The sequence below is a fragment of the Pelodiscus sinensis genome, chromosome 9 (assembly GCF_049634645.1).
Source record: "Pelodiscus sinensis isolate JC-2024 chromosome 9, ASM4963464v1, whole genome shotgun sequence".
NCBI classification, from domain to species: Eukaryota; Metazoa; Chordata; order Testudines; family Trionychidae; genus Pelodiscus; species Pelodiscus sinensis.
Window position 1 is genome coordinate 46386257 of NC_134719.1, and position 13952 is coordinate 46400208.

The following is a 13952-nucleotide window of genomic DNA, read 5'->3' on the forward strand; positions in this document are numbered from 1 at the left end:
TGACACCCTGCTGCTACTGAGCTTATGATTTAAGAGTCAAATTTTCAATAATGCCTTAATGTAGCCAAAAAATTGTCCCAAGCTGAGAAGCGGGGGCAGCAGAATTGCCAGGCCCCTGAACAAGGTGATGGGCTGACTTCATGTTCCTGCAAGGTGGGGAGGCTTTGAGCAGAAGGTGCAGGGCTTGGACTGCTCTCTCCCCTTCAGCACTGCCTGGGGCCCTTTTGAATCACCGGGCCCCAGGGCAATTATCACCTTTGCCCTCTTCTCCCCTGTTGGCAGGCCTGGTCCCAAGTTGTGTAACACTCATAATTCTCTCACAAACTACAACTCCTTGAGTGCAAAATAAATAATTCAGGTGTGTACAGCATTGATTTTCATTTGTAGATTCTGAAGTTTTACGTATCTAGCCCATAAACATAAAAGACGTAGGCATAATTTTCAAGGCTATTTTGAAGATTGGGTCTAAAAAGTTAACTAGAATCTAACTGGGTTCATGTAAGAAAACTTTCCTATTTGTCTTAAGATCAGGTTAGAATTTTGTCTAGCAAATATAAACTGTAGAAAATTTTGAATGCAGTTATTTATAATCAAGCATGGTAATTCATCTCTAAACAGAGGGGTGCCCTTGGGTCCATTTTCTGTGCAAATTATCGTCATGAACAGTCATGGGACTTGGCTGCCTATTTTAATGCACATGATTTCTCCCTAACTATCAGTGATATGCTGTTCGGCAACACTGGAGAAATTCTCCATCTGCATATAAAACCACTTCATTTCTTTTAAGACTGATGTTGTCTTGAAAGTTACCAGACTGGAACACTGTAGCAGTGAGCTTGAAAATTATAACAGTTTTCCAACATGACTTGCTATTAAAATACTACTTCAAATTTAAAGGACTATCTCAAATAAAGGTCTGGACACGAGATACCAGTGGATGGTTCATTTTTAGCAATAGATGAATAGGCAAATTAGTGTTTTTTAACTGACCACTGTTTGCATAGTATAGCTAACTGGTACAGGTTGCGTGAAATTAGTGATACAGATTATTATTATTATTATTATTTATTATATCACATAAAATACAAAAATAATTTCTTATTATGTAGGCCTTATGAAGTATATTCTGTGAACAAAGCATGTATCTTGTGTCAATAGTTAAATCCTTTTGTTTTAATTTTCTAGGCAAAAAATCATGCAAAGCAGGGAATAAAAGAAGTGAGGTGTAAGTTAAAAAACAAGGTATGTTATACAATTTTTACTTTTTACCTCTGTATCAGTTTGAATCTTAAACTTTACAAATCACATGAGATTTGTGTTTTTAATGACTTTTGAAATATGCTTAGCCCTTTGTTCAACAATACATTTTTCATAACGAGCCCTCTGGCAACTATCTGTCATCCTATGCATCCACTGAATAATCTCTTTATTGTTTGCATATTTTATCATAGAACAACAGTGATCTTCAAAGATACGGTAACAGGGTGTATGTTTTCATAAAGTTGATTGCTTTGATATTACAATTGAAGGCTTTGCTTCAAGCTGAGAATTTAAGACAGGATAGTCTTGCAGTACGGTGTAATTCAGAAGGTGTAGTTGTCTGTTTTGGATTTTTAAAATCCGAGCACCATGTTAATGTTTCAAAATAGAGAACACTTTCAACTTTGAGAAGTAACATAGAAATATCAGAATGAAGCTTGATTTAGGCATTTAAAACCAGTTTTCCCAATGAATTTATTTCTTCGTTATGGTTTTCCTTGTGGGGAGATGGAACTAACTGCCACATTATTTTATACTTTTCTCAAAATAAAGTTAAACATGAATGGATTTAAATTGTTTTACACAGATTCTAAAGGCTTCATTTGAAAACTTCACACCGTGAAAGATGCTTAGATAACTCTTTACTTTTTGCGATGCTGTATTTCTTTTTGTTAGTAGGTGTGGTCATATCACAGATATTTAGCAATAAATGATCCGTATTAACAGAATGATTTTAGTATTGTATGTACAACATAATATATCTAGATAAAAATTATAAACATGGGATTTAAAATCTATTCTGTTATTTAGGAGAGTAATGAAGAATATGGAACTTGTAGCTCTAGTGCAGTACAGCATGTGCCAGTGTACACATTACACAGGCAGAAAAGAGGAAACTCAGAAAAACGAAGACTTGCCCAGGTAAGTCATCTGAAACCTGTGCCATCACTTTCTTAAAATAGGGCTGTACTCCCATTTATATTCAGGAAACATGAAGTTAAGTAGTATTCCCAATAATACACTGTCTTGAAAGAAAGAATGGTTCATCATATATCATCCTCCTGGAGGGAAAAAATATGAAATTCAGCAGGGAAATGGGGTTGGCAGATCCATCCCCGGGAAAAGAAATTGTGATTGATTCTTAGAAATAGGTCTTAAATTTTAAAAATATATATTTAATAAATTCTGTTTAAAAGTTCTGATAAGAAAGAGTACAAAACTGATAAATTGCTAGGAATATTGAAGGTATGATATATTGAAATTTTACTTAGTAGTATCCAAGTTTATGGACTCCCATAAATAATTTTAGAGGTATAAAACACACATTTCAGATGAAACACATTAATATTAAAGTGGTTTATTCCAAACTGGTTTTCACTGATAAACTATATTTTTATAACACTAAAATTCAATGGCATGTGTTAATACTTTCTCTAACACCAGTTTATTTTGAGAGATGACAAGCCTTTAATTTAGATCTTGCTTAAGCTGATTATCATATAGTGAACGTACTATTAAAGCAACTAGCTAAAACTGTGTCAGATGTCTTGTCTTTCTGTTCTCGGTACTATAATGATTCTGGTTCTCTGTAACAGGTGTCATATCTCAGTTTTAGCCTAGTACTAATTCCCAAATGCCCAAATTCTATTTGAATTATATAGACTAATAAACAGTTTGAGGGTTTTGTAATCTCTTTTTAATAGGAATATATATATTTAATATTCCTATGTTTTATACCACAAACATTTCTTCCTTAGATGAGACGTGTGTTCTGTAGGTCAAATGAGTACCTCTTTGAATTGACAATTTATCTGACTATTAACACGATTTTACTTTATATAATATTACGGTAAAATTTAAATTCTGTAAGCACATACTTGTATTCATGTTTCTGAACAATGATAAAGTAAAAAAAGTTTGTGGAAATTAATATAAAATTAGATTATATTTGTTACATTTTCTAACACTCTGCTGAGAAAGTATGGTAATACTGACACCACTTGTTCCAGTGGTATAAATAATGTAGGCATATCTATTTTAATTATGCAGGTAGATTCTCGTCTGTAACGGGATTTTCAGATTTCTTTTTATATACATAATACTAAGCTCTGCATGTGTGTGCTGTCAGCTCTGCATGTGTGTGCTGTCTTTCTTTTCAGAACCTGTGTAGTTTAAATTTCCTTCCTTGATTGTTTAGACAGATGATATTCAGATACTTTTTAAAAATTCTAAATATATTTATAACACAGATTGATACTTAACATATTTATTTTTAATTGGTAACTGTCATTTTAATATATAGAAACTTTTTGATCATCCACATTTGTCTCTCATAACACTGCATGTTTCAGTATACTGTAGAAACACATACCCAAATATGTTTATATGTTCACTTCAACTTTTATGAATATATGCCAATATACAACACAAATGTTAGTAAAATATGTGTTTTTACATTCAGATGCTTTTTCATGATGTACATATACAAAAATTGTTAGTTTATTAATTTACTTCATGGTCAGTTCTAGGTGCTGTGCTACTTTGTTTAATTGTATTACTGGGTTCTGAAGGACTATGTTATTGTAGAATACTTAAACATTTGCATAATTTTTCTTTTATACAGTTGTATAATACTGAGATTTAGTATATCTTTTTTGCCAGCTTCTTGTTTTTGAAACACCATATGCTTCTTTCAAAAGCGTATCAGGTCAGAACTGTTCGAATTTTTTGTCCTATGTAGAATAAGGAAAATCTTAATGGGCTTTAAAAAGCAGGGGTTTGTTTATGCGAGAAGCTCTGTCTCTGATGGCTCCTTATCTTTGCCTAACTGAAAGAGCAGCATGACCCATGTCTCTACCCCATCCTCTACCCTGCATGTCACATGTGCCCAGTGGGCAGGAAAACAATAAGCTCTAATCTCTGTCCAAGAAGTTTTGGTCTTGTACAGTTCCAAAAAATGGAAACTGGGCTTTCTGGTACCAAAACAGCATTATCTGTATGTAGCCTCAGTCTTTCCTGTGTGTTATAACTGGTGCTGTTTTTAAACATGGAGGCTCTTTGCATTAGTCCAATGGATGTGTACATTGTTAGCTAACTACTGGCTTTGAAAGCTTTCATCTATGTAAACTGTATTATTATTTATTAATATTAAAAGCAAGTGAATTGCATTCATTGCTATACTTCATTATCGTCAGGTTTTGTCTGTAGCTTTCCTTCCTGCTGATTAATCATTTTGTCCAGGTTTCTAAAATGGTGCCGATCACTGTCATCTCAGTGCAGTAGCTGAAAGATAAGATAGTGCTAATGGTTAAACAGTTGCTTGTGCATTTGAATATATATTTTAAATAATGGATAAAGATTGGTTATTTGAAAAATCAACAATCAGAACCCTTGCAAAATCCCAGAGTGGAAGTCTTCTTACCTTAAGATGATGAGGTCTCCCCCCTCTTTTATCAGCCATCTCGCAGTAAGTCGTTTTAAAGTACTGCAACATATAGAATTTAATGTTGCACTTTCTGTTTCATGTCAGGCCTCTGGATAGGAGTGTTCCCCCATTGCTGCTTTCCAGTAAATCACAAGTGTAAAATTAGTCATTTCAAGTAAATTCAAATTATTTTTGATAATTTAAAAATACTTTTTTAAAATAGAGTATAACACCAAAGTTATCTTGATTCTAGAGATCAGTTTAGTGACTATTTCATTATTAAGAGATTGTATACAATAGAATGTGAATCTGCTTTTTACTCCAACAAATAGTAGTTTGTATGCTGGTCTAATTAGTACGGTTATTTCCTGTTTTGTTGATGAGGCTTAAATAAATGTCAAGGGTAAAACCATGAAGATCTTCCAATTAGGCTTTGCGTTTGTAAAACCCAACCCCTTTGCTTTTGTGTGAAGATGACAGTTCCAACTGCAGCCTCAGCCTAACAGGGCTCAAGGGAAAGGATTCTTCTCTGGTTTTATTGAAAACAAGGCCAGTTTGGCCCAGTGAGAATACTGGCACCGGTCACAATGCAAAGCCATTTTTAACAATGAATATTTACCAATTTTTATCTTTGCTCTTGTGATTATTTTTAAAAAGTGGACTTTAAAAATCAAAATGAGTTATAATATGTAAAAAGCTGCAAAAGCCTAAGCAGAAGATAAATAATTATCACAAACTATTTTTGTATTACTGATATATTATTTTTTATTACAAAGGTTTCCCTTAATTAGCATTTGGAAAATCTTTCCCAAAGAAAGCTAATAAAAAAATGCCACAATTCAACTTAGTCTAAGATAGTGTTAGCAGAATTGTTCATGCGCTCGCTCTCTCTTTCTTTAATATATGTTTGAGACCACTCTTGCTTAACTTAGCTGTTCTGGGCTTTTTGTATGGTTTTGAGCTTAGCTGTATTGCAAGTCAACATTAACAGATGGATTGCCCTAAGCAAGGGAAAACCACCACAACAAAATCTAGTGAAAGCAGAGGATTGAAGCTTTTTATTGTTAAGCCTTATTAAAACCTTGGCATGTACACTGCTGTTAACTGTTTCATGTCTTGAGCTATTAACGTTCCTCTGATATTTTCTATCTAGACAAGGTACATGAGATAGTATCAGAAATTCAAGTTAAATGTTTTGAATGACAAGCTAAAACAAAACGTGAGATTGTTTCAGCCCGCATTTGTGGTATTTTGCCACATATTAGCAAACTCGCTACCAACGCTGTTTGATAATACATAAATAAAATTATTGAGACTCAGTTTTGCAGAAATCATTTTATTTCCTTTTCTTCACATGCATTGATGATAGTGCAGATTTGGAACACACAGACACAACCATGTTTCTGCCACACCACTTAAAATATAAGAGAGGGAGAGAGTGTGTGTTTCAGTAAGAAAAAAAGGCAGAATGCCTGGAAGATCTGTTTGTTTTTGTGAATATGAACTAGGTAGTTTTATTGTATGTAACCATTATCCCAGTTGATTGGTAGCATATTTAAAAGGTAACATTGCTGGATTTAAATAGTCCTTATGTATTCAATGGCTTCTGAAACATGCTAGCAGATTGGCAGAGTATTATGTAACAGCTATGAGCTCATTTTATAATTAATAAGTTACCAATGTACCCTTGTCTCTAAGGAAATAGACGTAAGACTTGCAGGCATGCAGTAACTTGTAGTCATAATAAAAAACAGGGCATTGGATTGTAAGTGTGGATTTACCAGGAATCCCAATGTGTCCATGCCACTTTATTTACACACATATCAAAGCAGCCAGGTGAACTACTTGTCATGACTATGCAATATTTTAAATATAGTGTTTTAAAGTGTTTTAAAAATCTACTTTATAATTGAAACCTTTTTATGTAACAAGTGTGACTAACACCAGTTGTGATTAAACTTTTTATCTTGCTTTCCCCAAACATAAGTGAATAGACCAATAAAAGTGTTTTTACTATTTTCTTTTTTAAGCAGAACTTAGATGTGACTTTCAGGTACACAGTATAATATATCATAATAAGTAGGGCACACACAATTCAAGTGATAGCATGTTGAGGGTCCTGCTCAACAGCCGGAGCAAGTCTCAGGGTAGAAGAGGCAGCATTCAGCACCTTCTGGAGAATACTGAATGCCCTCTACATCCCTGCCACCCCCAATGGCAACAAAGAAATGATATAATCGATAGATGCAAAGGGATTCCAGTATCTGATTTCCCCTTCCTGCCTCCTTTCCCCTTCCCTTCCCCTCACCCCCGCCCCCCTCCCCGCCAGCCTGGCAAAGGTGTTCATTGTTGGAATAGAAAGGAAAAGAGGAGATTGGACTGTAACTGGGATATTGCTGCTGAATATTAATACTGCAAAATAAGGAGACACAAGTCCCATTATCAAACACGAATTGAACATCTTCATGGTTTACAAAAGTGTGGTCCATACTTTTTATTGCATTTGGATTCAAATGAAATATTTGGGACCACATTTGGGAAACACAGAATAATAGCTTCTATCCATATGCCTCATGTCTACTGAAAATCCTCCATGGAGCTTGGGTAGCTTTAATTCTCATTGAATAATTACAGTAATTTAGATAAAATATTACAATTGACAGATGTCATATAGAGTAACAATTAGTAGTTTGAATTTGTAATTTAATAATTTGCTTCATCTTTAAGGATATTTTCCTATTAAATATTGGTTCTGAAATAAACTTCAACCAATTAGTAAATTACATTATGTGAACAAAAGAGGGCATAATTTGAAAATATTGCAGATAATTTTAGTTTTCTTTTAATTTATGGGGGAAGTTTTTTGTCTTTACATGTCAAGTAAGATCTCTTCATTCTGCAAAATGGTCAGCTTTCTTTTAATTAAAAATGAAAAACCTCGACATAAAAAATTTCAAATGATAGATTACGAGAGTGCCCTCTGGTGGTCCTGATATCTTCCCATATATCCAGACATATATGTATCTGATATCATATGGTGAATGATTGCTCTTTATATCAAAAGATGTTTTAGAAACAAAACAGTAATAATTAACTCGATAGAATTCTTATCTAAAAGAGTATTCAGACTTATTAATGGTTTGTCATAACCATGTTCTTCAAACAAAATAGCATTTTTTGTTGATATAGTCTCTGAACAGTAACAACCCACTAATTTCCTTATGTTACTTACAATAGGTCTGGCATAAACATCTCTCCTGAGATTAATTATGAAAAAATATTGAAGGGGAATACTTGTTTCAGTGTTTTGTTTTGCAAATTAATGTAGTTAAAACAAAAAGGAGACAATGTAGATATTTTAAAGATTTTTATTTTCCTCTCTGATGTTTCTCTTCTATTCTCAGCCTATTCTTTTTCTCTCTCTTCCTGTTAAGGTTTTAACAAAACAGAAAAAGCTCTTATGGTACTATATGTGTTACTGCTGCAAGATTCTCTGTTACAGGAAACTCATTATTGTCTTCTAGTTTCCGGTTTCATTTTATTCCATAGAAGACATCTGCTCTTCATGGCGTTTTGCCTCCCCGGTGTTAAAACATACTTGAGAGCCATCTCTGTCAGTCATCAAGTTTCCAAAAAAAAAAATTAAATAAAAAGAGGGCCTGGAAGCTAGTGCAGAAGCTCTTGCTGGCCTTTGTGGCATTTAGATGAGTATTGGCCTTTTCAGGCCAAAGTCACCAACACATACTGCCTAGCTTTATCCAAATGAGAAACCTAGAAAGTGAAAGCTTGGCAGATGCATTCTTTTGACATATGTGATCTATTTTAGTTCTAACACTAATGAATGGAAAGGCAATTCAGCTGTGAGTCTGTCACAAAAACAATCCTAGTGTTACACAAACAAAGGATTTTAAGGGTCTAAAAGAGAAATGCTATTGTGTTGAGTATACTGTGGGGAATCAGAAGAAACACTTTAATATTGATAATTAACAGAAAATAACTAGAGGTAGACTGCTAATCAAGATAAATTACATTGATAAATTACTTTATTTGTCATACATCCCTTTTCTCCCATCCTTCCTATGAACAGTAGTTACAGATAGTGTTATGGCTCCATCTAGCAGAAGGAAGAAGTCAAAAGTTCTGTCAGTCAAGGCACTAAACCACCTGCTTCCTTCCCAACTTAATTTTACCTCCTGATCTAGAAGGGTTGAGAAAGCAGCCTTATATGTCCAATTTCACCTCTCAAACGGTCTATTCTCTAACCTCCTCTACATTAGAGAAAACACAATGAAGGAATAGGTGATTCAGATACAGGACAATAAATATGGCTGATGGAAAAAGGAGAGAAGAGCAAAATGAAAATCCTTTCCCGCAGAGACCTTAGAGTTGGTACATGGAATTAGCAGGAAGATTTCCTCATGATTAAATCTTCTTGTCATGGACTCTGACCTGAGATGATGTTGGAATCGCTCCGTTGCCCCACAACATAGGACTGCACAGTCAGCCATAGAGTTTCTCACACGGATAGGTTCTAACAGAACCTGTAGGTCTGCATGACAGAGTTGCAGTGGATTGCAATGTTGCCAAGTCTCCTGGTTTTATTGTGAGTCTTGTTTGGTTCTGTTCTTAAAGCTCCCGCTTCTGGAGTCCTGTGGTTGATGTGAAAGTCTGAGCTTTCATTTTTAAAAATAGTTTCTAGTGCTCTTGGTTGAGTAGAAAAGCTTGAAAACGTGAAGCCCTCTGCAGTCTTCCAAAATCAGAAGGGAAATAAAAAGAGCCCAACATTTATTATTTTGGTTAAAAAAACCTCATGATTTTTTAAGTCAGTTGCAAAAAATTGGTCCCCCAGACTCTTGACATTCGTACATTTTGGGTTGGCAACATTGTCAGTGCCAGAACTATCAGCCTGTTACCGAGCGTCTGTGCTTCCCAACTTGGGCTTATGTATACCAGATGAAATCTGTGCCCTCTTACCATCAGGGTGTTGCCCAGCTTCTCGCAGCAATATGGCCCTCTGAATGTACCATGCTTTTATGGGAATAATTATGACATACCTTTTACTCCAGATTATTTGTATGTATCCTTAGCCTTACCTCTGTTTTCACATCGCTTTGTGTCTGGGAATTTTCTTTTTTTTTAACAGAGCAGTAATTTTGCACATGGACTATTAACAGACCACAACCCTAGAAAATGTTACTGTGTGACACTTCTATCAACTTGAAATTAAATTAACTGGTATAGTGTGGCTGCATCACCCTACTCAGCAGCAGTGCAATTTTTTTCCAATCAATTTGTATTTACAGTTGTTTTGCATTACCAGAGCAGTAGAAAATAGATTCTACATCCCAGGTACCCCAGCAGCCTGACTTCTGAATCTCCAAAGTCCATCCACCACCCCATGTTTCTCTACACATGTGGTTTCCCTTTCCTGTTGCCCACATTCCCCGGCGCACACACATCCTTTTCTGTGTTGAATTCCTTGCCTTACATGGTGAGTAGTTTACCTTTAAGGGAAGGATATTATCACAGGAAAACTGGATTATCATGAGCCACTAATAGCTATAACAGCAATGATCCCTAGAAATGGAATCTCTGTCCTCATGTTTTTCAGGAGATTTGTCAGTATCTGGACTGCATCTCCCAGCCAAGAATTGTTTTAATTCTGACTGATGTTAAGTAAGGTCTATATATCTGCCTTAAATTCATTCCCTTGAAGTCCATCCTTCAGCATACCAAACTAGTTCTAGTACCATTAAAAGTTGAGAAATAGATTCTCATAATTATGTTCCAAATCTTCTTTATTCTCTTCTTTCACTAAGACCTAAACACCAGCACGTAGTTTTTGGATTTCCCATGGTTCATAGAACCACATTCAAACTTTGAGAGACCTATCCCTGAAATTATAAGTGAAGTTCTCTTAAGGTAGCTTTTTTTAGTTATTGTCAAGATATCCCACAGAGATGAGGGAATTAAATTCCCTGATTATTTCTCCTTCAGTAGTTTGGGTCTTTCAAAACCAGACAGTTCACTGACTTTCCCACAGCGTTTGTTCTGGGGATTAATTCAGAGGTTTGTGTTAACGAACCTATTGGTTTACATAAGTTATGTCATCTGTATTTGCTGCAGCATAGAAAGGGTCTTTCCCTGCAGCTTTGAAATCTTCTTTTGTCTTGTACACATAGTTTTAGAAATTTCCTGTTTGTTATGGTTATAACAAGCAGCAAAAGGTACCAAAACTACAGCGTTTTGCAAATTAAAGACTATATCCTATTAATTTACATCCACAGCTAACATCTATAGCTGAAATAGCCAAATGCCATTTTGGAGGGGGCATGAACTGTTCCAGACTCTCTGAGTAGAAGTGCATGATACTGAAATTTGTGAAATGGCTGCTTGTTCATTTCCTTTTGGCTGCATTTGCCATTCCTCCTGGATCAGTCCTTGTCTGCTAAATGTATTAGCTATTAGGTGCTGAGCCCATTTGTAAAGTAAACATAACTCCTGGAGCTCACTTATGACATCATTTGTCTGCAATTGCAGTTACTTGGTATAATGGTGAAGATGAACACTGATCAAGAGAAAATGTACTCACCTGTAATCATATTTGTCATAGTTTTCTTTTCCCCCTGTTTCATCATTCTAGTCTGCCCTTGAGGAATGTAACTTAAAGTGTTTTCCCTGTGATCACATTGTCCATTACTGTAGCCTACAAGTCTCTAACCGGAAAGGAGTGAGTAGGTTAGTGTATACATAATACTCTGGACTAACCTGTCTTCTTGCTCTGTCTGGGTATATCTTGACTGCATCCCTGTGATGGCAGAAGGATGCAGATTCAGCAGGTCAACATTGCAGATGAGGCAGAAATTTAAATATCCCGTGTGTAATTTGAATAAAAATGGCCACCGTGTTTTGCCGACTCAGCACTTTGTTGGCAAAAAGCGGCAGTCTAGAGGGGGATCTGTCGAGAAAGAAAGCCTTTTTTGACAGATCCTGTAAACCTCCTTGCAAGAGGCATAAGGGTTCTGTCGAAAAAGGCTTTCTTTCTCGACAGATCCCCCTCTAGACTACTGCTTTTTGCCAACAAAGTGCTGAGTTGGCAAAACACGGTGGCCATTTTTATGCAAATTACGCACGGGATATTTAAATCCCTGCCTCATTTGCAATGTCGACCTGCCTAATCTTCATCCCTCTGCTGACAGAGGGATGCAGTCTAGACATACCCTCTGTAATTCCCTTTGCTGGATAGAATGGGAGAAGAAGAGAGAGAATTTTTAGTTACAGTGTTTTCCTTACTAGCTTTCATACAGTAAACCAGAAGAAAACTTTACTTTGCAGATTTTATTTTATTCACAGTTGAAAACTGTAAAAGTTGATATATTGAATAGTCAGTAAAACTATGTATAAGCTGCCATTTATCAAAGGCTTATCTGTTCATGGTCAGGACAATGGCAGGAGCCTTATCAAACTTCCTGTGTTTGTACTGATCAATAAGGTCTCATGACCTGAAAGTTACACTCCTGAAAGGTGCAGTATTAAATAAAAAACTGACATCTCAGATTGGCTTTCATGCCCAATCAAAAATGTAACAATCCAACTTTTAAATCCTTTAGTATTTATGTATTTCTCCTCTATTTTTGAGATTTTGGGGCCATCATAACAAGTTTGCAAAACCATTGCCGTATGTAACTGTCCTCATTTTAGATGGTTCTGTCCATATTTCTAGTTGGAGAGACCAGAAGATATAGAGTTGTGAAAATCATGGCTAACCCAGCCATAACTTTATTAAAATAGCACACATTAACGGTGAAAGTAAACATGTCTTTATAAGGGAAGGAGCAACAGCATCAGATATGTCACTAGCCCACAAATTGCAATGCTCCAGAGAGGCTCCAGGGTGCGTGAATTGCAATTACATGCTATGGTGTCATCAGCAAGCACCAGCTGGGGATTGGAAATTGATCTCTATCTCATCCCCACACTGGCTTCAGTTACTCCTTCCCCATAGCTTACCTATAGGACAGTTAAGCTTCATGAGCGGTTCAATGAAATGGTTATGGAGGTTACCAGCTGATCATTTCTAAGCATCTTAAAGTGTTTCATTGTGGAATTTATTCTATAGTTCACTAAGAGGCAGGGAAAAGATAGCGTTAATAATCTTTGTAAGCCCGAAGAGGTGGGGATATCTTCCAAAAAAAACCTATCCTTTATTCTTATAAGTAAGATAAGAAAGATGTAAAATGCATGAAATATATCTGTGTATGTATACATTTTTAAATAAAGTATTTATTATATAAACAGTGCCAACTGGAAGAAGCCATATGAGGTTAGTAATTGTGGGAAGTTTGTTACTTACTTCATAAAGCAAATTATGACAAGAATTTATTAAGTCTTTATAAAGTTTTGGTGCACCAAGATAGGAGGGTTACAATATTGTTTTATTCTGGTAATTAATTTAAGAGGTCTGTTTATTAGAACTCTCATCAGGAAGGAAACAATAGTCTGACCCTTTTTTATGAAATAGCATTAAAAAGTGTGTGCACTTCAAAATGCAGAGGAGACAGAAATTAAAAGCTTAAATAACTGCAAACAGCAGGGTTCATCAGTAATGGAAGTTTTTCTTAAATGACTTTGACAGCTTTTGCAGGTGCACATACTATGTCACATTATCTAGTGGAGCTTTGAAAAAGATTTATGGCTTTCCTTTTGGATTTTATTAAGAGGTTTTTTTCTTTTTTGCAAAGCAGTCTGGACATACTCCTCCTTCCTAAGTCATTTCTATTGCAAGTCCAAGGGGAAAGTAATCTGTTCAAAACCATATGTTGCATATTGTCTCTGTGGCTATTTCATGGTGCCTTAAATGATTGTGACGGTGCTTGTTTAGTCATGGAAATGTGCCAGTAGTATTTTTCTTTCCTTTAAGACTTTTAATCAGCATTTTAAATTGTTTTATGTAAGTCTCATTTTATTTATGTTGACATTCACCGTTTGGATTAAAACATTTTTTTCTTCCTATAAAATTTCAGTTGACAACAAAAATCCATCTCCACAGAGTGAAAATCAAGGGGAAAGGAGGAAATGTCTCTTCTATTTTTATTTATTTCATTAGCATATGTTCCATCATTTTCTGATTTGTGTACTATGCTATGGCTGCTGGTATCTGCACTAATACTAATGTGCAGAGTATTGGCAAACTTTAAATACTTTCAGAAGACCTCTCAAAGGAACCCAGGCACGGGTAACTGCTATGTCCTATGACATTTACCAGTTC

General features: G+C 35.4%; 1 protein-coding gene across 4 annotated transcripts in view; it reads left to right on the plus strand.

Annotated features, from left to right (window-relative positions):
- DENND1B (DENN domain containing 1B) overlaps positions 1-13952 on the plus strand; it is a 259577-nt gene that overhangs the window by 230007 nt on the left and 15618 nt on the right. For all 4 annotated transcript variants that reach the window (XM_075936692.1, XM_075936694.1, XM_075936693.1 and 1 more), the window contains 2 exons: positions 1186-1242; positions 2071-2181. In XM_075936692.1, the coding sequence (XP_075792807.1) occupies positions 1186-1242; positions 2071-2181 (168 nt within the window). The remainder of the gene's footprint in view (positions 1-1185; positions 1243-2070; positions 2182-13952) is intronic.